The 24,596-nt window shown below is 41.6% G+C and overlaps 1 protein-coding gene across 1 annotated transcript in view; it reads left to right on the forward strand.

Annotated features, from left to right (window-relative positions):
- LOC126278841 (odorant receptor Or2-like) overlaps positions 1–24,596 on the forward strand; it is a 45,845-nt gene that overhangs the window by 8,778 nt on the left and 12,471 nt on the right. Inside the window, exons 2-3 of the mRNA XM_049979117.1 lie at positions 9,032–9,480; positions 19,377–19,476. Of these exons, the coding sequence (XP_049835074.1) occupies positions 9,032–9,480; positions 19,377–19,476 (549 nt within the window). The remainder of the gene's footprint in view (positions 1–9,031; positions 9,481–19,376; positions 19,477–24,596) is intronic.

The following is a 24,596-nucleotide window of genomic DNA, read 5'->3' on the forward strand; positions in this document are numbered from 1 at the left end:
GAAATGATAAGAGGAACTAATATATTAATGCGCCATGCGAGGTGACATATTTGTTGAGAATATGTCTAACCAAGTCGCCATGGTGCTTACAGAGTGAGATAGTAATAGTCGAATGGAATATGAATAATGTACGAGTGTTTCAGTCTCAAAATGAACTAGACTAGGGCAGGAGTATTGAGATATTAACGCAGGTGCAACGACTGTTGTTCTTAGTAAAAGAGGAAGAAGAAGAAACTGCTGCTTGTCCATTACTCAGAATAATGGTCCCTAAATTTAAGCTAGTCCTACTATTCAGAAGTGAGGATAGATGCCCTTACTAATGGAGGTAAAATCTTGAAGCTCTACTGTATGAGGCAGGACGAGTTGTGAGAGAAATCAAAGAGTCTATTGTTACACAAATTATTTTTCTTCATTGTAATTTCATTCCCCTGCCCGTATGGGCTGAAAGCAAGGGGAAACTACAGCCGTAATTTTTCCCGAGGACATGCAGCTTTACTGTATGATTAAATGATGATGGCATCCTCTTGGGTAAAATATTCCGGAGGTAAAATAGTCCCCCATTCGGATCTCCGGGCGGGGACTACTCAGGAGGATGTCGTTATCAGGAGAAAGAAAACTGGCGTTCTACGGATCGGAGCGTGGAACGTCAGATCCCTTAATCGGGCAGGTAGATTAGAAAATTTAAAAAGGGAAATGGATAGGTTAACGTTAGATATAGTGGGAATTAGTGAAGTTCGGTGGCAGGAGGAACAAGACTTCTGGTCAGGTGACTACAGGGTTATAAACACAAAATCAAATAGGGGTAATGCAGGAGTAGGTTTAATAATGAATAGGAAAATAGGAATGCGGGTAAGCTACTACAAACAGCATAGTGAACGCATTATTGTGGCCAAGATAGATATGAAGCCCACACCTACTACAGTAGTACAAGTTTATATGCCAACTAGCTATGCAGATGAAGAAGAAATTGAAGAAATGTACGATGAAATAAAAGAAATTATTCAGATAGTGAAGGGAGACGAAAATTTAATAGTAATGGGTGACTGGAATTCGAGTGTAGGAAAAGGGAGAGAAGGAAACATAGTAGGTGAATATGGATTGGGGCTAAGAAATGAAAGAGGAAGCCGCCTCGTAGAATTTTCCACAGAGCACAACTTAATCATAGCTAACACTTGGTTTAAGAATCATGAAAGAAGGTTGTATACGTGGAAGAACCCTGGAGATACTAAAAGGTATCAGACAGATTATATAATGGTAAGACAGAGATTTAGGAACCAGGTTTTAAGTTGTAAGACATTTCCAGGGACAGATGTGGACTCTGACCACAATCTATTGGTTATGACCTGTAGATTAAAACTGAAGAAACTGCAAAAATGTGGGAAATTAAGGAGATGGGACCTGGATAAACTGAAAGAACCAGAGGTTGTACAGAGTTTCAGAGAGAGCATAAGGGAACAATTGACAGGAATAGGGGAAAGAAATACAGTAGAAGAAGAATGGGTAGCTCTGAGGGATGTAGTAGTGAAGGCAGCAGAGGATAAAGTAGGTACAAAGACGAGGGCTGCTAGAAATCCTTGGGTAACAGAAGAAATATTGAATTTAATTGATGAAAGGAGAAAATATAAAAATGCAGTAAAAGAAGCAGGCAAAAAGGAATACAAACGTCTCAAAAATGAGATCGAAAGGAAGTGCAAAATGGCTAAACAGGGATGGCTAGAGGACAAATGTAAGGATGTAGAAGCTTATCTCACTAGGGGTAAGATAGATACTGCCTACAGAAAAATTAAAGAGACCTTTGGAGAGAAGAGAACCACGTGTATGAATATCAAGAGCTCAGATGGCAGCCCAGTTCTAAGCAAAGAAGGGAAGGCAGAAAGGTGGAAGGAGTATATAGAAGGTTTATACAAGGGCGATGTACCTGAGGACAATATTATGGAAATAGAAGAGGATGTAGATGAAGACGAAATGGGAAATACGATACTGCGTGAAGAGTTTGACAGAGCACTGAAAGACCTGAGTCGAAACAAGGCCCCCGGAGTAGACAACATTCCATTAGAACTACTGACGGCCTTGGGAGAGCCAGTCATGACAAAACTCTACCAGCTGGTGAGCAAGATGTATGAGACAGGCGAAATACCCTCAGACTTCAAGAAGAATATAATAATTCCAATCCCAAAGAAAGCAAGTGCTGACAGATGTGAAAATTACCGAACTATCAGTTTAATAAGCCACGGCTGCAAAATACTAACGCGAATTCCTTACAGACGAATGGAAAAACTGGTAGATGCAGACCTCGGGGAGGATCAGTTTGGATTCCGTCGAAATGTTGGAACACGTGAGGCAATACTGACCTTACGACTTATCTTAGAAGAAACATTAAGAAAAGGCAAACCTACGTTTCTAGCATTTGTAGACTTAGAGAAAGCTTTTGACAATGTTGACTGGAATACTCTTTTTCAAATTCTAAAGGTGGCAGGGGTAAAATACAGGGAGCGAAAGGCTATTTACAATTTGTACAGAAACCAGATGGCAGTAATAAGAGTCGAGGGGCATGAAAGGGAAGCAGTGGTTGGGAAAGGAGTGAGACAGGGTTGTAGCCTCTCCCCGATGTTATTCAATCTGTATATTGAGCAAGCAGTAAAGGAAACAAGAGAAAAATTTGGAGTAGGTATTAAAATTCATGGAGACGAAGTAAAAACTTTGAGGTTCGCCGATGACATTGTAATTCTGTCAGAGACGGCAAAGGACTTGGAACAGCAGTTGAACGGAATGGACAGTGTCTTGAAAGGAGGATATAAGATGAACATTAACAAAAACAAAACGAGGATAATGGAATGTAGTTAAATTAAATCGGGTGATGCTGAGCGAATTAGATTAGGAAATGAGACACTTAAAGTAGTAAAGGAGTTTTGCTATTTAGGAAGTAAAATAACTGATGATGGTCGAAGTAGAGAGGATATAAAATGTAGACTGGCAATGGCAAGGAAAGCATTTCTGAAGAAGAGAAATTTGTTAACATCGAATATAGATTTATGTATCAGGAAGTCGTTTCTGAAAGTATTTGTTTGGAGTGTAGCCATGTATGGAAGTGAAGCATGGACGATAACTAGTTTGGACAAGAAGAGAATAGAAGCTTTCGAAATGTGGTGCTACAGAAGAATACTGAAGATAAGGTAGATAGATCACGTAACTAATGAGGAGGTATTGAATAGGATTGGGGAGAAGAGAAGTTTGTGGCACAACTTGACTAGAAGAAGGGATCGGTTGGTAGGACATGTTTTGAGGCATCAAGGGATCACAAATTTAGCATTGGAGGGCAGCGTGGAGGGTAAAAATCGTAGAGGGAGACCGAGAGATGAGTACAATAAGCAGATTCAGAAGGATGTAGGTTGCAGTAGGTACTGGGAGATGAAGCAGCTTGCACAGGATAGAGTAGCATGGAGAGCTGCATCAAACCAGTCTCAGGACTGAAGACAACAACAACAACAATGCCCGTATGGGACAGGGGAGGGCTGGCAGTGGCACAGTCCACTGCTCTTCAGTCAAATGGCTTGACAAATATACAGTATGGCGATTATATAAAAGGGGGGGATAGAAAAGGGGACATAAAAAACACCGTAAATGGAGATGATGGGACTTAAAATACACACTAGGATGGAGACATGCACTGGGGGACGGTAAAAAAGTCACCATAAAGTTTAAAGAACACAGCTGGCAATAAAAACACTGAAAACCATGGAGCACTCAAGAATAATAAAAAAAAACACTGGTATGGACCTGTCGAGGCACTCGAGGCTGGACAGGAGGGAAATAGAGGGGAGGAAGGTGCAATGGGGGTTGGGAGGAAGAGGAAAAAAGGGGGCAGGAGTCGCACCAAGGGGCAGGAGACGGGTAGGGCGGGAGATGAAGAGGGAACACAAGCCAGGAGGTAGTGCAGAGACACTGAAGGGGAGCACAAAAAAGGGCGGAAGTGTAGGAGGGGGAAAGCTACTCAGGACAAGGGAGGGGGAGGAGAGGGAGCATTGAGGAGGAGACCGGAGGAATGTGGGGTTAGAGTTGGTAGGAGGGGTAGATGCCAGAGCGAAGTTCATCATCTGGGAGGGGTAGATGCTGCAAGTTGTTTTGGGAAAGGATGTGCACAGTGTGGAGATGGAGAGAAAGTGGGTCACAATGGTAAGGGCGTGGCAATTGCCTGAGGGTGGAGAGAAAGGAGGAGACCAAGTGGTGGGGGGGGGGGGGATTGAGTTGGTGGGCAATATACGGGGTGTGCATGTATTCAAGGAAAAGGAAAAGAAGGGGATGAGGTCGCGGAGAATGAGCTTGGGGGACAGAAGGCAGATATAGAACGTGAGGAAGAGTGCATGGCACTCGAGGATGTGGAGGGCATTATAGAACCTGCTAGAGAGGAAAAGCAAGCAACGCTGGCATAACAAGGGATGGGGCAGATCAAGGATTTGTAGGTGTGTAGGATGGTGGAAGGATGCAGTCCCCATGTCCGGCCAGACAAGAGTTTAAGGAGGCGTAATCTGCTGTTGCTTTGTGTTACCAACCTGGAGCGGTATTGAAATATCGTGATTGTAGTAACGATGCCTTTGGATATGCAGGGTGGTTCTTATTAATGGTTAAAAATCTCTGAAGCGATGTATATGATACTGAGAATAGAAATTCAATATGAGACATATGGGGCCACAAATGTCGGGAAATATCCCAAAAGTGGATGCCAAGTATTTAACCTGTGACTTTACCAAATGACATTTCTCACTGCACGTGCAGCGATTGGGTATGTCTTTCCTACCCTCACCGGTAGGGGGCAGTGCTTCACATCGCTCCACAAGACAACCCTCCTTTTCGAACTCCTTTTTGAAATGTGATCTGTTGTAAAAGTAGGCGTTACAAAATTATTGTCCTCTCTCTAACCAAGCAAAAACTGTATAATTTTCTGTTTCTTTCCTTTTGTCTCTTCTTTCTTAGCTTACAGACTTCATTTAGTAAAGAACACAGTGGTCATTTATGGTATCGTCGCTATTCGGAAGCTTTACTTATTTAATTGTGGTGCAATATGGTAGGTTTTTGTTGTACTGTACTGTTTTTGTTGTACTGTACTTTGTAGTTAACCAGCGGTGCCCATGATACCGGTAAATAAAATAATAATTCTTACCTCGATATAATACATAACTGTCTAAAGGAACGCAAAAAAAGGACGCAAGACTCAAAACCTGACCCCCACGTACTTAAGTCGTGTATGTAGACGCGAAGCCACACCTATATCTACATCTACATCTACATGGATACTCTGTAAATGACATTTAAGTGCCTGGCAGATAGTTCATCGAACCACAATCGCAATTCTTTATTATTCCAATCTCGTATTGCACGCAGGAAGAACACACACCTATATCTTTCCGTAAGAGCTCTGATTTCCCTTATTTTATCGTCGTGGTCGTTTCTCCCTATGTAGGTCGGTGTCAACAAAAAAGTTTCTCGTTTGGAGGAGAATGTTGGTGATTGGAATTTCATGAGAAGATTCCGTCTCAACGAAAAACGCATTTCTTTTACTGATGTCCAGCCCAAATCCTGTATTTCAGTGACACTCTCTCCAATATTTAGCGATAATACAAAACGTGCTGCCCTTCTTTGATGTTTTTCGATGTACCGTCGATCCTATCTGGTAACGATCCCACACCGCGCAGCAGTATTCTAAAGGAGGACGGACAAGGGTAGTGTAGGGAGTCCCCTTAGGAGGTCTATTACACTTTCTATGTGTCCTACCGATAAAACGCAGCCTTTGGTTAGCCTTCGACACAACATTTTCTATGTCTTTCGTCCAATTTAAGTTGTTCGTAACTGTAATTCCTAGGTACTTATTTGAATTTACGGTCTTCAGATTTGATTTATTGTGTAACCGAAGTGTAACGTATTCCTTTTAGCGCTCATGTGGATGACCTCACAATTATCGTTATTTAGGGTCAACTGCCAATTTTCGAAACATTCCGATTTCTTTTCTAAATAGTTTCGCAATATTATTTTGATCTTCTGATGACTTTATTAGTTGATAAATGACAGCGTACTCTGCAAACAACCTAAGTCGGCTGTTCAGGTTACCTCCCAATTCTTTTATGCAGGTAAGGAACAGAAAAGGGCCTATATCACTACCTTGAGGAACACCATAAATCACTAATGTTTTGCTCGATGACTTTCCGTCAATTACTAAATTACTGGGAACTGTGACATCTCTGATAGGAAATCACAAAGCAGTGACATAACTGAGACGATATTCCATGTGCATGCAGTTTCACTGCAAGCTGCTTGTGTGGTACAGTGTCAAAAGCATTCCAGAAATCCAGAAGTACGGAATCGATCTGAAATCCTTTGTTAATAGCACTCAACACTTCATGTGAATAAAGAGCTAATTGTGCTTCACAATATCGATGTTTTCTAAACTCATGTAGCCTGTGTGTCAATGGACCGTTTTCTTTGAGGTAATTCATAATGTTCGAACATAATATGTGTTACAAAATCCTGGTACATATCGACGTTAATAATGTGGGCATGTAATTAAGTGAATTACTCCTGCTGCCTTTCTTGCTTTTATTAAGTTGCTTCACTACTCCGAGGATATTTACTTTTACGTTACTCATGCAGGCAACTGTTCTTGATTCGAATTCTGGAATATGTACTCCGTCTTCTTTTGTGATGGCATTTAGGAAGGCTGTGTTTAATAACTCTGCTTTGGCAGCACTGTCTTCGGTAGTATCTCCATTGCTAACACGCAGAGAAGGCATTGATTATTTCTTGCCGCTAACATATTTCTCATACGACTAGATTTTCTTCCAGGTTTCGAGACAAGGTTTCTTTGTAGGAACTGTTATAAGCATCTAGCATTGAAGTCTGCTCCACATTTCGAGCTTTTGTAAAAGATCTTCGGTGAAGAGGAGACCTTCTGTGAAGTTTGGAAAGTAGGAGACGAGGTACTGGCGGAAGTAAAGCTGTGAGGACGGGCCGTGAGTCGTTCTTGGGTAGCTCAGATGGTAGAGCACTTGCCCGCGAGAGGCAAAGGTCCGGAGTTCGAGTCTCGGTCCGGGACAAAGTTTTAATCTGCCAGGAAGTTTCGTATATAGACTGTGTTCAGCCTGGGCTCTCACTGACTGGAGTACAATTGTCTTCAATGAAGAGTCTCGCTTCGAACTGATCCAGGACGACCAGGAAAAAATGTCTGGAGACACCCCAGACAGTCGTGGGGTACTAACCTGACTATCGCCAACCATACTGTCTCACAACCAGGTGTGATGGTATCACATCTTTTCATAGCAGTGCCCTTTTGATTGTCATCGGCTGCACTCTTATAGCACAACCATACATCGATGATATTCTATGCCCCTTCATGGCAAGCCATCCTCGGCTTACATTTCAGCAATGTAATGGCCGCCCGCACAGGGCGAGGATTCCTACTGCTTTCAAAACCTCATCTTGGCCATCAAGGTCGGCGGATCTTTTCGCAATTGAGAATGTTTGGATCAACATGAGCAGGTTTCTACAGCCAGCTCGGGGTTTTGACGAGCTGACGCACCAGTTGGATAGGAGGGCCTCCAACACCTCTGTCAATCAGTTCCAAGCCAAATAAGGGCCAGAGACTGACAATGCGTTATTGACTTGCTTAATTTGTAAATCTTTTTGTCTTGAATAAATAATCGAAATTTTCTGAAATAGTAATCATTTGTTTTGGGTGATCAAAAAGTCAGTATAAATTTGAAAACTGAATAAATCACGGAATAATGTAGATAGAGAAGTACAAATTGACACATATGCTTGGAATCATATGGGGTTTTAATAGAACCAAAAAAATACAAAAGTTCCAAAATGTCCGACAGATGGCGCTTCATCTGATCAGAATAGCAAAAATTAACATAACAAAGTAAGACAAAGCAAAGATGATGTTCTTTACAGGAAATGCTCAGTATATCCACCATCATTCCTCAACAATACCTGTAGTCTAGAAATAATATTGTGAACAGCACTGTAAAGCATGTCTTGAGTTATGGTGAGGCATTGGCGTCGGATGTTGTGTTTCAGCATCCCTAGAGGTGTCGGTCGATCACGATACACTTGCGACTTCAGGTAACCCCAAAGCCAATAATCTCACGGAGTGAGGTCTGGGGACCTGGGAGGCCAAGCATGACGAAAGTGGTGGCTGAGCACACGATCATCACCAAAGACGCACGAAAGAGATCTTTCACGCGTCTAGCAATATGGGCTGGTTCTAATAAAACCCCATGTCATTCCAAGCATATGTGTCAATTTTTACCTCTCTATCTACATTATTCCATGGTTTATTAAGTTTTCAAATTTATACTGACTTTTTGATCGCCCGGTACTTGCGCCTTGTACTTACTGATTGCCGTCCCATTAAGATAATCTTTCATGGTGCCTCGTTCTTTTTTTTTCCTACAGTGTACATTATTCCATAAAATCGACAATGATAATGGACTCAGCTAGAGAAGGTATTGCCTGCAACGGGAGAAAACACTGTTTTAATAAAAATTTTAGGGCAGCCACATGTCGCAGACAATATTTTCTCTTGAAACTTCCTGGCAGAAATTAAAACTGTGTGCCGGACCGAGACTCGAACTCGGGACCTTTGCCTTTCGTGGGGAAGTGCTTACCAACTGAGCTACCCAAGCACGACTCACGCCCCGTTCTCACAACTTTACTTCTGCCAGTTCCTCGCCTCCTCTCTCTGAATATTTTCTCTTGACGGTATTAGCTCGGTTTGACAATACTATCGTCAAAAACTGTGGAATATACCGTTCCCTGTAGTTGGATCATTACATTGCCAATCAGACTGAATTCCACAGTTTCTGTTGTTGTTAAATTGAGCTGTTGAACAAACTCGATCACAGACTCATTTAGGGAATTCATTTCCTTTATTAGTAAGTTTAAGTACTTTCGTCTGAGAAATCTTTTAATGCTATAAAACTGTGGAAGCGACCAATTCCTTGAGATCGTACTCATTGACGCGTTTCTCTGCCTGCAGGTCGGCAATGACTTCGCGGAGTTCCTGACCCTGGACGACATTCCGATGCTTCGCTCGCAGAGCCGCGCCGTGCGTCGCTTCACGCTGATCTACATCTGGTTCGGCATCGGCGCCGTCGTCTACTACCTCTTCTCCCCAGTGAGTGACGAGGGCCTGCCCGTCATACTGGCTGTGCCCTTTGACGCGAAGCAGCCGCTAGGCTTCGCAGTGACGTGGATCTACGTTTCTATAGTGACCATGCACGTCGTGGTGATGACCATGGTTTTCGACTCCTTCAATGTCAGCATCATCGCGCAGCTGCGTATACAGCTCACGTTGCTCAATAGTAAACTTGTCAATCTCGCGAAAGAAATGTCCGAGAGACCGGTCCACTCTTCTAAAACGCCTGCCTATCGTGAACTTCATTATCGCCTGGAGAAGTGTGTCCGTCACCATCAAGCAATTATCAAGTAAGGCTAAACGCAGCTAGTCACATTAGTACAGCTTCCTGTTTGCTGAAAACGTTTGTATGAATTCTTGTGTTTGTCCGTGAAATTGACAGTTGGATGGTCATCTACATAAAAGTATTTTTGTGAACTTTTACTATGCTTTCGATTCCATTACCGTTTTCACATTTACACTGGATTCAATCTACCTCCTATAATACCTATATTAAATTAATTTAATCATGAGAGGAGGTATTGTTCAGAGTGGTCAAAACACGCAGTACACTAAATTTGATGTAGTGTAAACAGGTACTAGACGGCAGACTTCACAAAGCTCTCCCTAGCTGGAAACAGATCACTGGAGTGCTAATTGTTCCATGTGTGATAATACCGACTGACTAGATATTGGGCTATATCAGTCTATTTCAAAGAGCAATGAAATATTTGTCTTTCCTATATGGGTACAGCCATTACTCTTGGTGAACTGTAGTATCGTGTTGAAGCTGCATGGGCAGCTGCAGCTGTACACGCCATCCAAGCTCTGTTTGACTCAATGCCCAGGCGAATCAAGGCTGTTATTACGGCCTGAGGTGGTTATTCCGGATACTGATTTCTCAGGATCTATGCATCCAAATTGCGTGAAAATGTAATCACATGTCAGTTCTAGTATAATATATTTGTCCAATGAATACCCGTTTATCATCTGCATTTCTTCTTGATGTAGCAATTTTAATGGCGAGTAGTGTATACTGCTCGTTGCTATGTTTCCCTTTTTTCATTACAGTGAACCATGTTTCTTCGACTGTCAAGGATTCTGCATGACAATGCGAGTTGTATGTCACTGAAGACGCCAATGAACGGCATATCTTCAGTCCTATATCTACATCAGTACTCTGTAAATCAACCTTAGAGTGTGTGGCGAAGGGTACTTCCGACACCAGTAACTGATCCTCCTTTCTGTTTTCCAATAGCGAGCTGCGTCCTCGTCGCCAAGTTAAGACCTCTGCATTAAAACGAAAACATATCACAAGTAACAACTAGACAAAGACAAGCATTTCTGCTTCAAATTCTGCCTAACTATTCACGATCTAATGTTAATCCTATCACTAAACCATCAATAGCATAAAATGAACCAAGCTCAGCTTAATGTTTATTCACAGTACAGTGCATGTCTTAGCATAAACCACTCAACGGTGACATTACTAATCAAATTATCTACGGGCAGTATTAATCCTGACTCTAACCGCTACAAAGTAAATATAATATGTTCATAAGGTGGGGAAGGTAAACAAATTTATAAAGTGAAACTATACGAACAGTGTCAACGTTGTAGCGATAAATATGGCAGAGAAGATGAAGAGGGGAAATGTAATCTGTCCGTACATGGCAGCGCTGATCGTGTACACGACAGCTGTTGCAGAAACATGAAAAAGCTCTAAAGCTTATTGTACGTGTATATGCTGAAATATTTTCATAGTAACGTCTTATTTACGTGCTTCGCTGCGCTCTTAAAGTAACAGCACCAATCAGTGCAAGTGTGCTTCACCTTTCTCCCCAGCTTGTATCACTCACATTATGTCCTTAAGAAGTTACATTTAGCAAACATATATCTACCACTACGCTACACACAAGCAGAGTCGTTCCTCTGTAGAACCATATTTGTAGCTAACGGAAGGTATTCAAACAAAGCAGAGAGCTGTATCTATTTTCTATTCACAACTACAAATATATTTAAGTTAATCTCTAGAAAAAACAATGGTGCTAGTGTAATGAGATATGGAAAGTACTGAATAAATGCTCTGCTGATTAAATTACAGTTCTTAACAGGTGAAAATGAACCTCTTCTTAGCAACTGTGTCATGGCATACTCAGTCACACCACTAATCTTATAAAATTGATTTAGCTATACAAGTCTTCTTTTGAAGCGTGTATAACCAAATATTTCTACTTAGAAGGTGCATCAGCCAATTTCCTAACCTTACTGAATTTATATTTCAGTTCATGTCTGAATAACCTATAAAATTTATTGTTAATAGTAATGAAAGAAAATTCTTTATCGATAGTACAACATGTGTCGACATCTCATGATAGTTCGTCACTGGTGCAACCACAAAAAAAGTTATACCACTTACAGTCTTGTATGTAGACACAACGAGACACAGCATGTTGTGTGAAGTGCATATGATCGTTGCAGCAAACTCGCACGTGGACAACATGAACTGCAGGCACTTGCCATCCGCATGCTGGTGCCATGGACCCAACAGTGACAGCTGGCTCTAACAATCGCAGGTCTCAGTGTTACAGCCCAGTCTTAAACTTGGAACCTTCACTTGGCGTGGTCACAGGTGAATGTGCAACAGGCCCAGGCAAATGTAGCAGGTTGCTGGACGTTGTGTACTGGGTCACTGGTGGCCAGCAGCTTCTTGGCCCGTGGGCAGCCAGTGTGGCAGCTAGACCAGCAGAGGAGGCCACGTGGTGTTACACGGAGTGACTCCAGTGGGCAGATAGCAGTTAACAGTTCAGTGGGTCTGGGTGGAAGAGGAGTCTCATCGAGCGTTTTCATTGGTTCATGTGCTTAGCTCATCACCAGCGAGTGCTGGCACGTGGTCATTGTCACTGATGACACCAAGATTTGGTATACGTGGACAGCTGAATTCTGGGTACTCACTCTGAGTACACCCATGAAAAGTGCATTGCAGCACTGCACGGTGCGACAGACATGTAGTTCGTCTCTCACGCTGACTTGCTGGCAGGCAGTGTGGTGAGGGATGGGCTTTTCCCCCAGGAGGCGAAAGGATGTGCTGATGTTGTTTGTTCCAGGCAAGAGCGTCTGAGACCTGCAGCAGCCAAGCCTATGTTGAGGTAGCAGTAGAGACATTTTCTCACCACAGCAGACAGTTTAGACACAATCTTGGTTTCCAGAAGATGTGGCAAAAAAGGCAAGATGAAATTGAGTCTGTACTGGAAACAGCATTTCGACCTCTTTGTCAGCCTTTACAGTGTTTATTTTGAGAAGGACAGCAAATCCAAAAAGAGAAGGCAGTTCTGGATGAAGAAGATGACTCGAAAGAAAACAACGTATTTATGAAAGCTGAATGCAAAGCTGGAGAAGAAAAAGTATATGATGATGATGGTGATGGTGTTGAAGAAGAATTACAAAACTAAAGTATGACAGGTGGCAGACTAACTACATCACATTTTAGTAAATCAGCAGACGGAGAGTGCGATATCTACGCAACATCATCTCTCATCCGATACTGTTAATGATTTGTCACTCACAGATAAGTTTCAAATTGAGAGAGGATAAGTTACTCTCATCTATTTTGCATAAAGATTTTGTTACAACGTAACGCAAATTGAGCGAGGCTCCAGAAAGTTAACGGCCTGAGCAGGTGTTGATGGAGCCTGGTAGGGCGCTAAAAGCATGAGGAATTTTTACTGTTCTTAGTTTGTAGAAACGGCATGTAGGAAGTTGAAAGCAAGTGCCAGCGAGCTCATCCCTCAGTAAATCTCGCGAGACAGGCCCACACGTGCACAGGGCAGACAGAGCACCCCGTAGTGGAGACAGGTCTTCAGCAGGACAATGCCAATATATCTCCACTGGCGCCAGCCGAAGGCTGGGCTGACAGCGGCGGACTAACGGGACGTGTTTACACAGTGGAGTTGTAAACTGGGATTGTGTACAGCGCCACGCCTAATAAAAATTCAAAAGTTTTCGTGTTTACCAATACTACAAATAAGCCTGTGACCCACTTTCATCGGCTGCACTCAGTCGTATAAGAAACTCTGTCGTCTGAGAAACGTTTAGAGACAGAATCTTTATGATACCTCATAGCTAGGACTAACATGCTCCAAGGCACAGGCCTTTTAGATAAAGATCTTTAAGATTGTATCTGTTCGCTTATGGCCACGGGAAGTGACACGACTTCAGAGAAAAACGTCTTCTCCCACTATAAAAACTTAAAAAAGCCAGTAATTGACAGTTTCTGTTTTCCAGAGATGCCGGTTACTTAACTCTTGCATTGGTTCGACATGAGTTTGTGCTGTCGTGTAGGAGCGGAGATTTAGCGCCTCTAAAGTTCTGCGATTGGCGCAAGATGGGTGAAGACAGTGTGGTTCGTTCAATCTGCGGAAAAACGGAATTGTTTCCTCTGGGAAAGGTGTGAGGCACCCGGGTTCTGGACTTCAGACTGGAAGCAACTTCTGGTCGAAGCTCTGGCATGTGTGGTTGGTGCTTGGGACCTGTCCTAAGACTGACTTCACTTGCAAGTAGTTAGACTGGGCGGCCTGTGGTGAAGTTCTTACTGTACCGACAGTGTAACATCAAATGTCTTTGACTACTCGTTTACTGACAGCTAAGTTACTAGTTTTTGGTTTACCAGTCTTGGCGTATGGTATCCTTGTGCGCCATGTCGTATAAGTGAGCCAAATTGGTCCTGAGTGCGACCAGCGAACGGGCGTGTCACACACTGAAATCTACTGTGATATCAGGGCTCTGGTAAAGAGTAAATTGCAATCGCTACACCGTGAGATTTTGAATTTCTTTCGTGGCCGCGATCGATTGACAGATGCCGCCTTACGCCTCGTCCCGCCGCACACATCTCGCTAACTGCAATTTACATCGGTTCAGGAAGCAAACAGGGTAACATACTGCTGCTCCGGCCTTGTCAGAGTGTACAAATCACAACCGCCACTTGTTCTCAGCTGCATCTATATAGACTTCTGTAGCTTATCGATCAAAGGCTTCTCAAGGCCTCTCAGCGTCAGATCAATTCAGACTGCGTTATTCACATTTTTAGGGCAAGAGTTTTTGATTCACTTTTGCCAACCATTGTCCATCATTGTCCATTGTGGTCTTAAACCACCAGTACGTTGTTTACGATGTTCCATCATAACGGGTTTTGCATAAATTATGTCAGTCTTTGTTTTTGGGAAAATAAATGTAGTCAGTAAACTAGATTTTGCATACATTCTCAATCATTACTATATAGCCCCAAACAGGTTAACTTTCATTGTGGCGTCCCATACAGGTTAACTTTCAAAATGAAATGCCTTAATACTTCACAGTACAAGATACTTGGGAAAGTGACATATGATATGTTGTTTAAAATTAAACAAGTTATACAACTTAAGACCTTCAAAATTGTGTACTGTACTCGGATCTTCCAATGCTCATAACAGAGTTATCTCTTCAACAGACAATTAAATTCTACTAGAGGCAATAAATATACTCGTATTGCTAAGCCCACATTAAATAAAAGTTGTGACTGTTTAGTGAGAGATGGTGACACGCATATTGCTACGGAAAAGAACAAAAATGCACTTGAAGTTCGAGAATGAAAAATAGTCTCAAGGGGATCACAAGAACATAATAATGGTGTTGAGTGGAATAATCAGAATGAATTGGTGGAACGATTGTTTTGTTCCTAGCTTTAAGATGGGTTAGGTAACAACTCCCATGATAATGAAATAATATCTACGGAGCTGCCGGAAGCGTCGAGTATTGCTTCAACTTTATAAAATGAAGCATGCAATTTCACAAAAGGATGCTGCATATTAGAACACTCCATCAGCTGAAAGATTCCCGCAGAAAGCGCGTTTTGGTAATTTGGAAACAGTTCACATAAAAGCTTCGTGGGATTTCACACATCAAACAGCACACATTTGATTCTGACAGCAAATGACAACGTATTATATTTGGTTGAAAATATAGCCTGAGCTATAGCAGCAGTATTACGAGGTCACACTGATAGACGGCTGGCACTTAGCAGAGTTGCTGAATGAGATGCAGCTCTTCTGAACACATATCTAACCTCGCCTCCCAGTGATGCTGTCATCCACTCAAAATTCTTTTGATACATAAGTAGGGCCAACCCCGATTATGATGTGCTCCCACTCGTGACTAAACTGCAGCTGTTAATTTTCTTAGTGCGTAACTGTGGTTACTTCCCGTCAACGTAACCGTGAAGAACAGATGTGGTGAGAGGCAACATCTGCATTTGACTTCCGTGAGTCACGTACCTTCAAGATTTTGTTCCCTGTTCCTTGAAATGTGGAAGCCCAATATGATTACAGCATACAGATAAAGACAGAGCATTTCCATTAGAGATTGCATTGATTATGCCACAAATACCTTTGACATGGTATTTTATGTTTTTTGAAATGTGGAATTGAAATACGCTACAGATAACAAAGGGGAAAGACTTGTCATGACTTGCTGACTCATGACAAACCTTGTTGATCAGATCCTTTTTTTGCCTTTTGGAGCAAGTCGTAACAAGACAGAACCAATTTTTGACTCAACAAGAAGGTCTTTAACAAGAGAACCACTGCAATTGGCATATTACTGTCACTGGACAATCTATGACCTAGTTGGCATATTCGTTGCCACTCTTCAATGGTTTCCTCTTATTGGATATAAAATGTTATTCTGGCATGTACTATGTGCTGCTTCTTCAATAATTTTCTTATTGTGGTGATCTGTTACTTGTTGTAATTAATGAAAGCAAGGATTCGTCTGTTCACATGTTGTGTAACTTGAATAATCTGGGTTAGGGTGGAAGCACAATATGCACTGAAAGACTATCAGAATTGGAGAAGGTAGAGCGTCGTTGAGTTCTGAGTGCAACATGTGCCAACACCAAATTTTTAGTGGCAGTGCTGGTCAGTCTGAAGGACTGCAAAATACATTGATTATGAAGGTCCTCGGCGATGGGTACTAGTGAATTTCACTTTCTAATTAATGTCAATGTGTGCATGATATATCGTGATAGACTGTGAGCATCATGGACACATTTGATTTCAGGAAGTGTCGTATATCCTAATGTAATTTTTTTATGTATGCCCAGTAGAAAATGGTGTGTATAAAAATGTCAGCTTCTCTTTATAAGATATCGCACAGTGGAGCTATAAGACATAATGATGTTACTCTCCAAAAGAATACTGCTGTAGCTCTAAAATAACAGTAACTCAAGAAGGACAGCTTTGCACATTCAGAACAGATAGTTCCGTTTCGAATACATGGTATTCTAAAAAGGGATTATTGTTAATTAGAATATGTATTAATTCCATATGTTTCCACATTTTATGAAAATGTTATTTGTTATAAGGAAATGTAAAACGATACTTTAAAGTATTTTCTTTTTGTTTTTACGACCCATTCACTCTGAAATATCATGTTGATCCATCATTAAATTAACGATTGCAGACAATAGACAGATAGGTAGACAGAGACAGAGAGAGGGAAAAAAAATTTACTGCTACATTGTTTGACATTAACATTTCTTGTAGTGTGCAAAATTTACTGATTATGTGTGCACACTTGATAAATAAAATTTAATAATGAGGGAGTGCAGTATTTGAACTAAACACATTTTTATTTGACATATGAAATATGGAGGTGATGTGCTGTGATACACCTATTAACACAATGCAGATGAAACTTACAGAATTTTTGGAAGTACTGTAGTACTGAAATTATTTTCTGAACATGCTAACTGTTTAATACAATACTGGAAAAACATTTAAGTCTTTTGGAAGTACAATGATATTGTAAAAATCTTTTGTGAATATGGTGCCATTTTAGGCAATTCAGGTAAAGCTTATATAATTTGGCAGCTACACTGTGACTGACTGTTTTATTTTAGTGCCTGATAAAGTTGTAGGCTGTGACTGTCTATTTCATTTTAATCACTGCTAAAATATAATGCTAAGATTGTCTGGAGTGGGGAGGGAAGGGTATAGTTTAAAAAAATACAATTTGCATTTTTGGTGGTATTGAAACTTTTAAATTTTACACCATCAATAACTTTGTATTATTAAATTTTATGCCACAACCACCTTGAAGTTCTTAAATGTCACATCGTCATTTTCTTGCATTTTTTAATGTCACCCTCTTTCAGTTTGGATTTTTGAATAGCCAGCAACACTGTCTATGGGGGGTGCTCGAACTAGGTCCGGGTAGTTTCTGGCTGTACTATTTATGTTGATGCATTCCCACACATGACAGCATGCTTATTTTGGAGTCTTTTAAAACGAAATCCCACAGAGAGAACAGTATTTGTTGTGTTTATTTGCTAGTCGTGATGTTCAGCTGTGTCCCACAAAATTTGTCATGGTTTCGCAAAATTAAAACTTCTTTGTAATCCACGTAGCATTCTTTTTCTTCTGCCTTTGTATTGCAGCAGCACATTGTCAGCACGTTTATGAACAGATTGGGCATGATTAATTTAAGGGATTGCCAGATGCTCTTGAACTATCTTCACATAGTTTTTTCCACGTGAGGGTAAGCGAAAGTTCCTCTAAATGTTTGTGAATCGTGCAACTGAGGCGGGACTAGGTAACCAGCCCTTTTTTCACCCAGGGGGTGTAGAAAACTGCCTGAAAACCACGTTGTCCGACACATCAATATTCATCGTTAATCTGTCAGATACATGTGACCTGGGGCCAGCAGTTTAACACGCATAACTACCCGGGTAGGTTTCGTTGTATTCTTCACTATTCTCTCAGTTAACTGCACAATAACATGTTTACCATCACATTAATGATGTACTTACTGTAACTTCTTCTTCTTTGAGGTGGTCCATCTACATAGTTCAATATTAACAATGTTTGGTTGTTTGGTTGCCATACGGAGGATCCATGTTCTGGTATTATCAGCGGTTTTTCCTCGGTGTGAGGACCGGAACGAGCGCACTCAGCCTCGTGATGCCAACTGAGGAGCTACATGTGTCAGAAATAGCGTCTCCAAGGTCAAGAATGCCAACAATCGCTGGGAGTCCGACATGCTGACCCCGCACCCCACAACTCCATCTACTGACGTTATTGCCAGTGGAGACACGGCAACCGCTTGGCTCTGATTGGCCGATCAGAGCCAGAACGCAGACCTGTACTTTGCTTCGCTTCTTTAGGGTATACAGATAGCCATATAGCATTTAAAAGGATATTAAAAGAATTTCTGAATGGCAAGTCCTTCTACTCACTAGATGAATTTTTGGATACAGTAAGTAGGTAATTCCCCAAACCGCACAAAAAAATTAAAATATTAATTGTCATGTAATGTTTTGTGTAATGTAATATCCTGTATAGACGTGTTTTATTAACCTGACAAGTTGCACATCATTACGAGGCATCGTATTCATGATCTATGGAACAAGTACTAACATAATCTAAACTTGGTTACCACTCCTTTAACCCTTCTGCCGTAATTTGTATTCCACCGACTAAACCAACATTAACAGTTCGATTGCACATCCCGTCACTTTCTCCGTGAGCACTGTCACTGGTTAGCTATTCTAGCGGTCAATAAATTTAAAAACGTTAACAGTAAGCTTTCGAGGCTAAAATCTGAAGCCATTTGCAACTACCACTTTCCATGCTTACCCTCCAGACAAGAAAGTGCACCGCCTTGGACTACAACGCGGTTGTGCCTATTAATGTGTCCAAGTCAGTTCTCATTGTAGCCGGTTCCACGGATCCCTTTGTCGACTAATAAGCTGTACTTTGGGGTTTTATAGCGTCCACTATTACTTACGGGATCCGTAAACAAACTACATGCAGAGAGATCCCCCCAGTAACATGGCCACATCACTGAGAAGCTCTGATTGCGGGAAGTGATATACTCATCCGACGCTCATGTTTCAAAGTGAAACATCATACGTGTTTTTACTTGGAGCTAAGCTATGATGTAAATTTCGATTCAACTAGATGCACGCCTGCTGATGCTGATAATTTTCAAAATCGTCCGTGTATTCTGAATAATATGAAAGGTATTATAAAAAATTACGAGTTATGAAAGCACTTCACTTGGGACAGATGGATATCGGCTTTTCGTAAACTGGATGTCCCTTGGTGTTTCCAATTTTATTAGACTCCTTGACGCACTTCTGACAGTAAATCTCCTCTGCTGTGTGATTTAACAGGAACGCAGACTTGTTAGAGAAGAGCCTAGGAGCCATGTTGCTCGCGCAGAGCCTAGCCATCGGTGCGTGTGCCTGCTTCCAGATGTTCCAAGTTGCCACGGTGAGTGAACGCACACAGTAACTACACGAACTGAGATCTGATGGTACATTTTGTTTATCCTGTATTATTATCCAGGCGCTGTTGATCTGCTATTCTGCATTTAACGTTAGTTATTTATTTAATTGGTAAGACTCTTTCACACTATGCACAACTGGAATAGAAGGAAGCTCACTACCAGTATGTAAAAGCACTGCTTTTAAGCTCAACTTTGACGAATCAATAAAAGAGTCTCTACTCATCAGCGTTGTAAATAATTCTGAGAGCCTTAATTAGACCATTTATGTCTACACATGCCAGAAGACAATATTTCATGTTAATCATTCTGAGACCATTTTTGTGGATCAACAGTTGATATATTTCGAATAAACTCTGGATCGTGTGAGGTACATGGTTCAGGACATTCAGAATCCCCATCAGAAGTAATCTAGTACTCTGACGATGGTTCAGGTTTTGGCAATCCTTCCCCATGTAGATCTGGACGTACGTCAGATGGAATTTTGGAATAGATCACTGCCCGCTTCTTCTTCTTATGTATTCCCTTCTTCATAGGAGGAACCATGTAAAAGTAGCGGTCACTGACGTGGTTAGTTGACTCACGACAAATCATGGGCACTGAAAAGGGCATTGAACGTACTTTCCCATGCATCCAGTTCCTGAGGTTTCTGGCACAAGTGTTGCAGATCACATGTAAAGACCTACATTGCACCTAAAATAACGAATGTAAGCTTTTTTAATCAATGGAGTTATTTGCTGTTTTTGTGAAGGAAATGTCACTTGTCCACACACATAGCACAATGTGCCAGCATTGTTAACACAAACTCGTGGCATTTTCGTTCGCTTCAATAGCAGTCAACTTAACAACTGGTCGTTAATCTGGAAACAAATGTGCAAAAATTATTACATGCATTAATGAGGTCGCTGAAGTTGAAGAGGAGGGAGACAAGGAGATCACTAAAATTGGTATCAAAATGTTTATATCGAAAATATTACACACAAGTAATACCAGGGACAATAATATAACCCATTGTTACTAGTTATTATGACTTTGACACACAATTACAATATTTGATTTTAAATTTAATATAAAAGTATGGTTATAATCATCTCTCTGTAACAAAACAGAGTATCATAAAAGCTAGTGCTAAATTTAAATTGTCTTTGTGATATTCGCTATAATCACATTAGAACTGATAGGAATTTGCTGTTTTCATTCGATTTAGATTTCCATCGTTGCACAGTGTAATAATATATTCCACTCTGGATAGTAGAGAGAACCTCTAGTTTTTTTCAAATGATAAGACCCCATGGTCGGTCTTGCCTCAGTACTGCTGTATAACTTCATACAGCGGACATGGACGACCTTTTTGTGCTTTTAAGTTCTTGATGAAGGAAAAAATCCTCAGCTTCCTATGTGACGTCTGAGAAGCGACAAATGGTTTGATACAGCCAAATGTAGGGCATTAACAACTTTTTCAATAGTCCCACTTTCGGCAGAGTCATGAAAAATCTGTGCCATATTTCCTGGAGTACATGTCACTGGTCAGACGTTTGTGTTACAGCGTACTCGGCCTGCACGGTGGTTGTCCGCACTATACCGGAGATACGAGCCAGCTGTCTCGCTCCTTTGCCCTTGATGTTTCAACAGTCGTCCTAAGCTTCGCCCAGTTCAGACGGAGCGTATTTGTCCATTGCCATTTCGGCGTCTCGACCGTGGAGTAGAAATCATGGTATGAATGAACGTGCGTGGTGCTAGGGGCTACCAGCGGGAGGACGTTCTCCTCGTGCAAATACTTTTAGCTGAGGCCACCTGGGCAATCCACATATCGATGAGGATGACACGTTGAGGCAGACAACGCAGCACTCTGTCCCCGAGCGGAGAAAATCGCGGACCTGCCCGGAATCGAACGTCTACTGTGATTAATACTCAGCTATGGAGGCGGACACAAAGAATGGTGTGAAGCCTGTAGTGCCTTTCTTCACTGCCTTATATGAAGGTGCTACGACAGACAGTATTGTATCGTAAGTTTTCTGTCTACGACCGTCACACATTGAGAGAATATTAACCAACATCTCATAAAACCATTCTGCGACGCCATTCGTCAGCGGGTGATAGGTCGTTATCATCCTGTGGGTGAACTCAAAAGATACCCTGTTAATATACAACTGTAAAACGTTCTAGTATCACAGTCAATTACTTGTGGTGCACCTTGCTTAAAAATGATATCTTCTGCAAGGAACTTTGCAATTTCTGGAGCTTTGGCAGTCGCACAGCTTTGGTGACAGCATAGATGGTGAGGTACTCAGGGCAGAAATCCATCGGGGCCTGATTGTAGACCTCGGCAACCTGCCAAAGAGGTTTTTCGCAAATCGTTGGAATGACACTGCTCCAGCTGGAACTCGTAATACCAGATGTTCAGGAGTTAACTGCAGGATGTGCTTCCAACACTGGCATTCTCTACAGTAGCTCACATAGTGTGTAACGGAACGATCAGAACTACTGTAGAAAGTGACATCTTTGTTTTATACTGTCTTGAGCCTTCATGAACGTCTGGTAATCAGATGTTGTAGTGTTATGGAAAAACATCAAGACAACAGCCCATAAATGAGCTAGAATAATGAGAAATCATTTTCTCCCCATCAGAACATAGTTTTGCAAATACAATGTTACATATATTTACTCGAATTTTCCTTTCGTTAGTTCCTATGTCTCAAGACTCTTATGGTTTCCAGTAATGCTGAATGTTTCCCCTGATCAACGTCAATGTCATTTAAAGCAGCGATGACTGAACTTCTGTTCACACTGCTGCAATTCACCAAAATATTTCTTGAAAGTCCATCATCGTCCTCGTTCTTTCTTCACATTGTGTACACATTCTACATAAAGTCCACCTGAGGCGTCAGTGACATTCCCGTAAAGAAAAGTGGAATAAAATATGAATGATTTGCCAAGTAAATATATGACTGGAATTTGTTGAAGTCCTAAGCAACTACAAGGATTTCTTTCTTGGCGGTAGAGTAATTCACCTTGGATGTGTAGAGTACTTTGGAAGCATGACCAATCACCTCTAAGGCCCCTTCATGTACTTGTGCTGGGACTGCACTTATCATGTAGCGGCTAGTGTCGGCTTCAAGTCCTTTCACGACATTCTCGTTATTCTATGCTATGACTCGACAAGATTTTTGCACTCTCGAGAACGAGGATAGATCTTTCCTGTGTCTTGTTCCATGGAAGTTTCGCGACTCCTCACAGTAGTTCTTGCGAGACACGTGCCCTGATGCGTAATAGGAGTACAAGCGCATTCCGGCAAAACTTCTCAAATCAGAAATGTGTGAAGTAGTTGAAAAGATTTTCACGGTACTGGGAAAGCCACCATGCCCATGAACAAGTTGCCTCAAGTTTTTTGTTTATTCCTGGGGGAACGAAGACGCACTTTTTGGGAATTGGGCACAGACATGCAGTCTGAACACACTTCGACAAGGTTTTCAGGTGGCTTACGTGTTAATTAAATGTCTTCAAAAAACGTCAATGTCATTCAAATAGCTGTCCATTTAGGGTGCGGAAGTAGTTTGTCCATCATGCAATCGATGGTGTGAGAATGTAGTCCCAACGACGTAACCCTGAAGTCATACATCCTATCAGGAGCTATGAAAGAATTTTCTTCCAAGTAACCCTCAACAACACAATTTGCTAGTAGCCCATCTTCATGCCCATAGTTGAATAATTAATTAATACTTTCGACAAACTTTTGGCCAGTGGATGACGGTCGAGGGAGAAATGTCATATACCATTCATCTTCTTTATAAGGACTACAGGAAATGAATCTCCAGAGGTCCAGTAATGTCACCCTGCAAAATCTTCCCCAGTTTCATCCGATTTGTGCAGTTTCGACGACATCCTAATGGTGAGTGATTCTCAGTCCTGATGCTGTGTTTCACCATAGGATGCTAGGTCTTTCCCTCTTCAGAATTTAAAGCATTCGAAAATTATCGTAGAAAGGCTAACATTTCTCTACGTTGTTCCTTGGTCAGGCAATTCGATAGTAGTTTCATTCACTGCGTTACCTGTAGAACCATTATTAGTTAATGACGGCTGCCCCTCCTGAACTAGTTCGCCTGTTCCTACATAAATATCATTAGGGATGAGCTGTGGTTGCTCGTGACGTTTAGTGATTCCAAGTTCTCCTTGTCCATCTGCAATGATTGTCATCAGTTGCTGTTATGCAGATTTCGTTTTTAGGTCTGAGACGCGTTTTGTAATCGACAAAATCTTCACAGTTTCACTGAGCATCTAGAATGGTGACTTGAACATGTCGATGGTGGCGGTGTAACAATATTTCCAATAGCAAACGACCGCTCAAAGGAATCTTAGTTATTTTTGCTTGTTGTAGTAGCTTCTTCGAACTGGAGCTCTGACCTCGTCCGTGACAGCTTGGGAAGAGTGCGAGGGATTCCATCCAGCAATAATATTATCACTGGAGTCTGGTAAAACGGAAAATTCAAAGGACTAAGTTTTGTCATTGGTAGGTGTACTTCCAATACGTGTTAATGTTAGCTGGATGTATTTCCCATTTGCGAATTTCAGCGCAATTACCTTCATATCACAAAATATAGTCTCCTTTATTGGTTGATGACAAGCATATGAAATTACAGAAAAAGAAGTCCACACGTCTACTAAATCCTAGACAGGTTAGCCATCGATGATGATGTTGTTGAGATTTCCCGACATCTTGATGATCGACGTACTCGGATTATCTTCACCCGTGGCAGTCTCAACACTACAGACTTTCGCCTAGCTTAGTTTTCCTGAAGTTGCCGATCTGGCGTGCGGATGACCTCTGTACAGCAAAGGGGAACACAATGGAGTCTTGGAAAGTCCTTCGACTAGGGTACAGTGTTTAACTTCGTGTGACATGACGACTCTCATCGTCTGCAGTTGACTGGCGTGAGAAAGTCTGTTGTGACGGTTGACATCTGGCGTTGCAGTAGTTGTCGAACACTCGTCTTCTCTCTTTGAAGAAGCTCAAAACATTTCCCAGGACTTCCACAGTGTTGCTCTTTGTCCGCCATATGCTAGTTCTTCTGTAGGTGGAGGAGTGCGTTGTATTTGGCATTCTTTCATC

Source organism: Schistocerca gregaria, chromosome 6, assembly GCF_023897955.1.
Source record: "Schistocerca gregaria isolate iqSchGreg1 chromosome 6, iqSchGreg1.2, whole genome shotgun sequence".
Taxonomy (NCBI): Eukaryota; Metazoa; Arthropoda; class Insecta; order Orthoptera; family Acrididae; genus Schistocerca; species Schistocerca gregaria.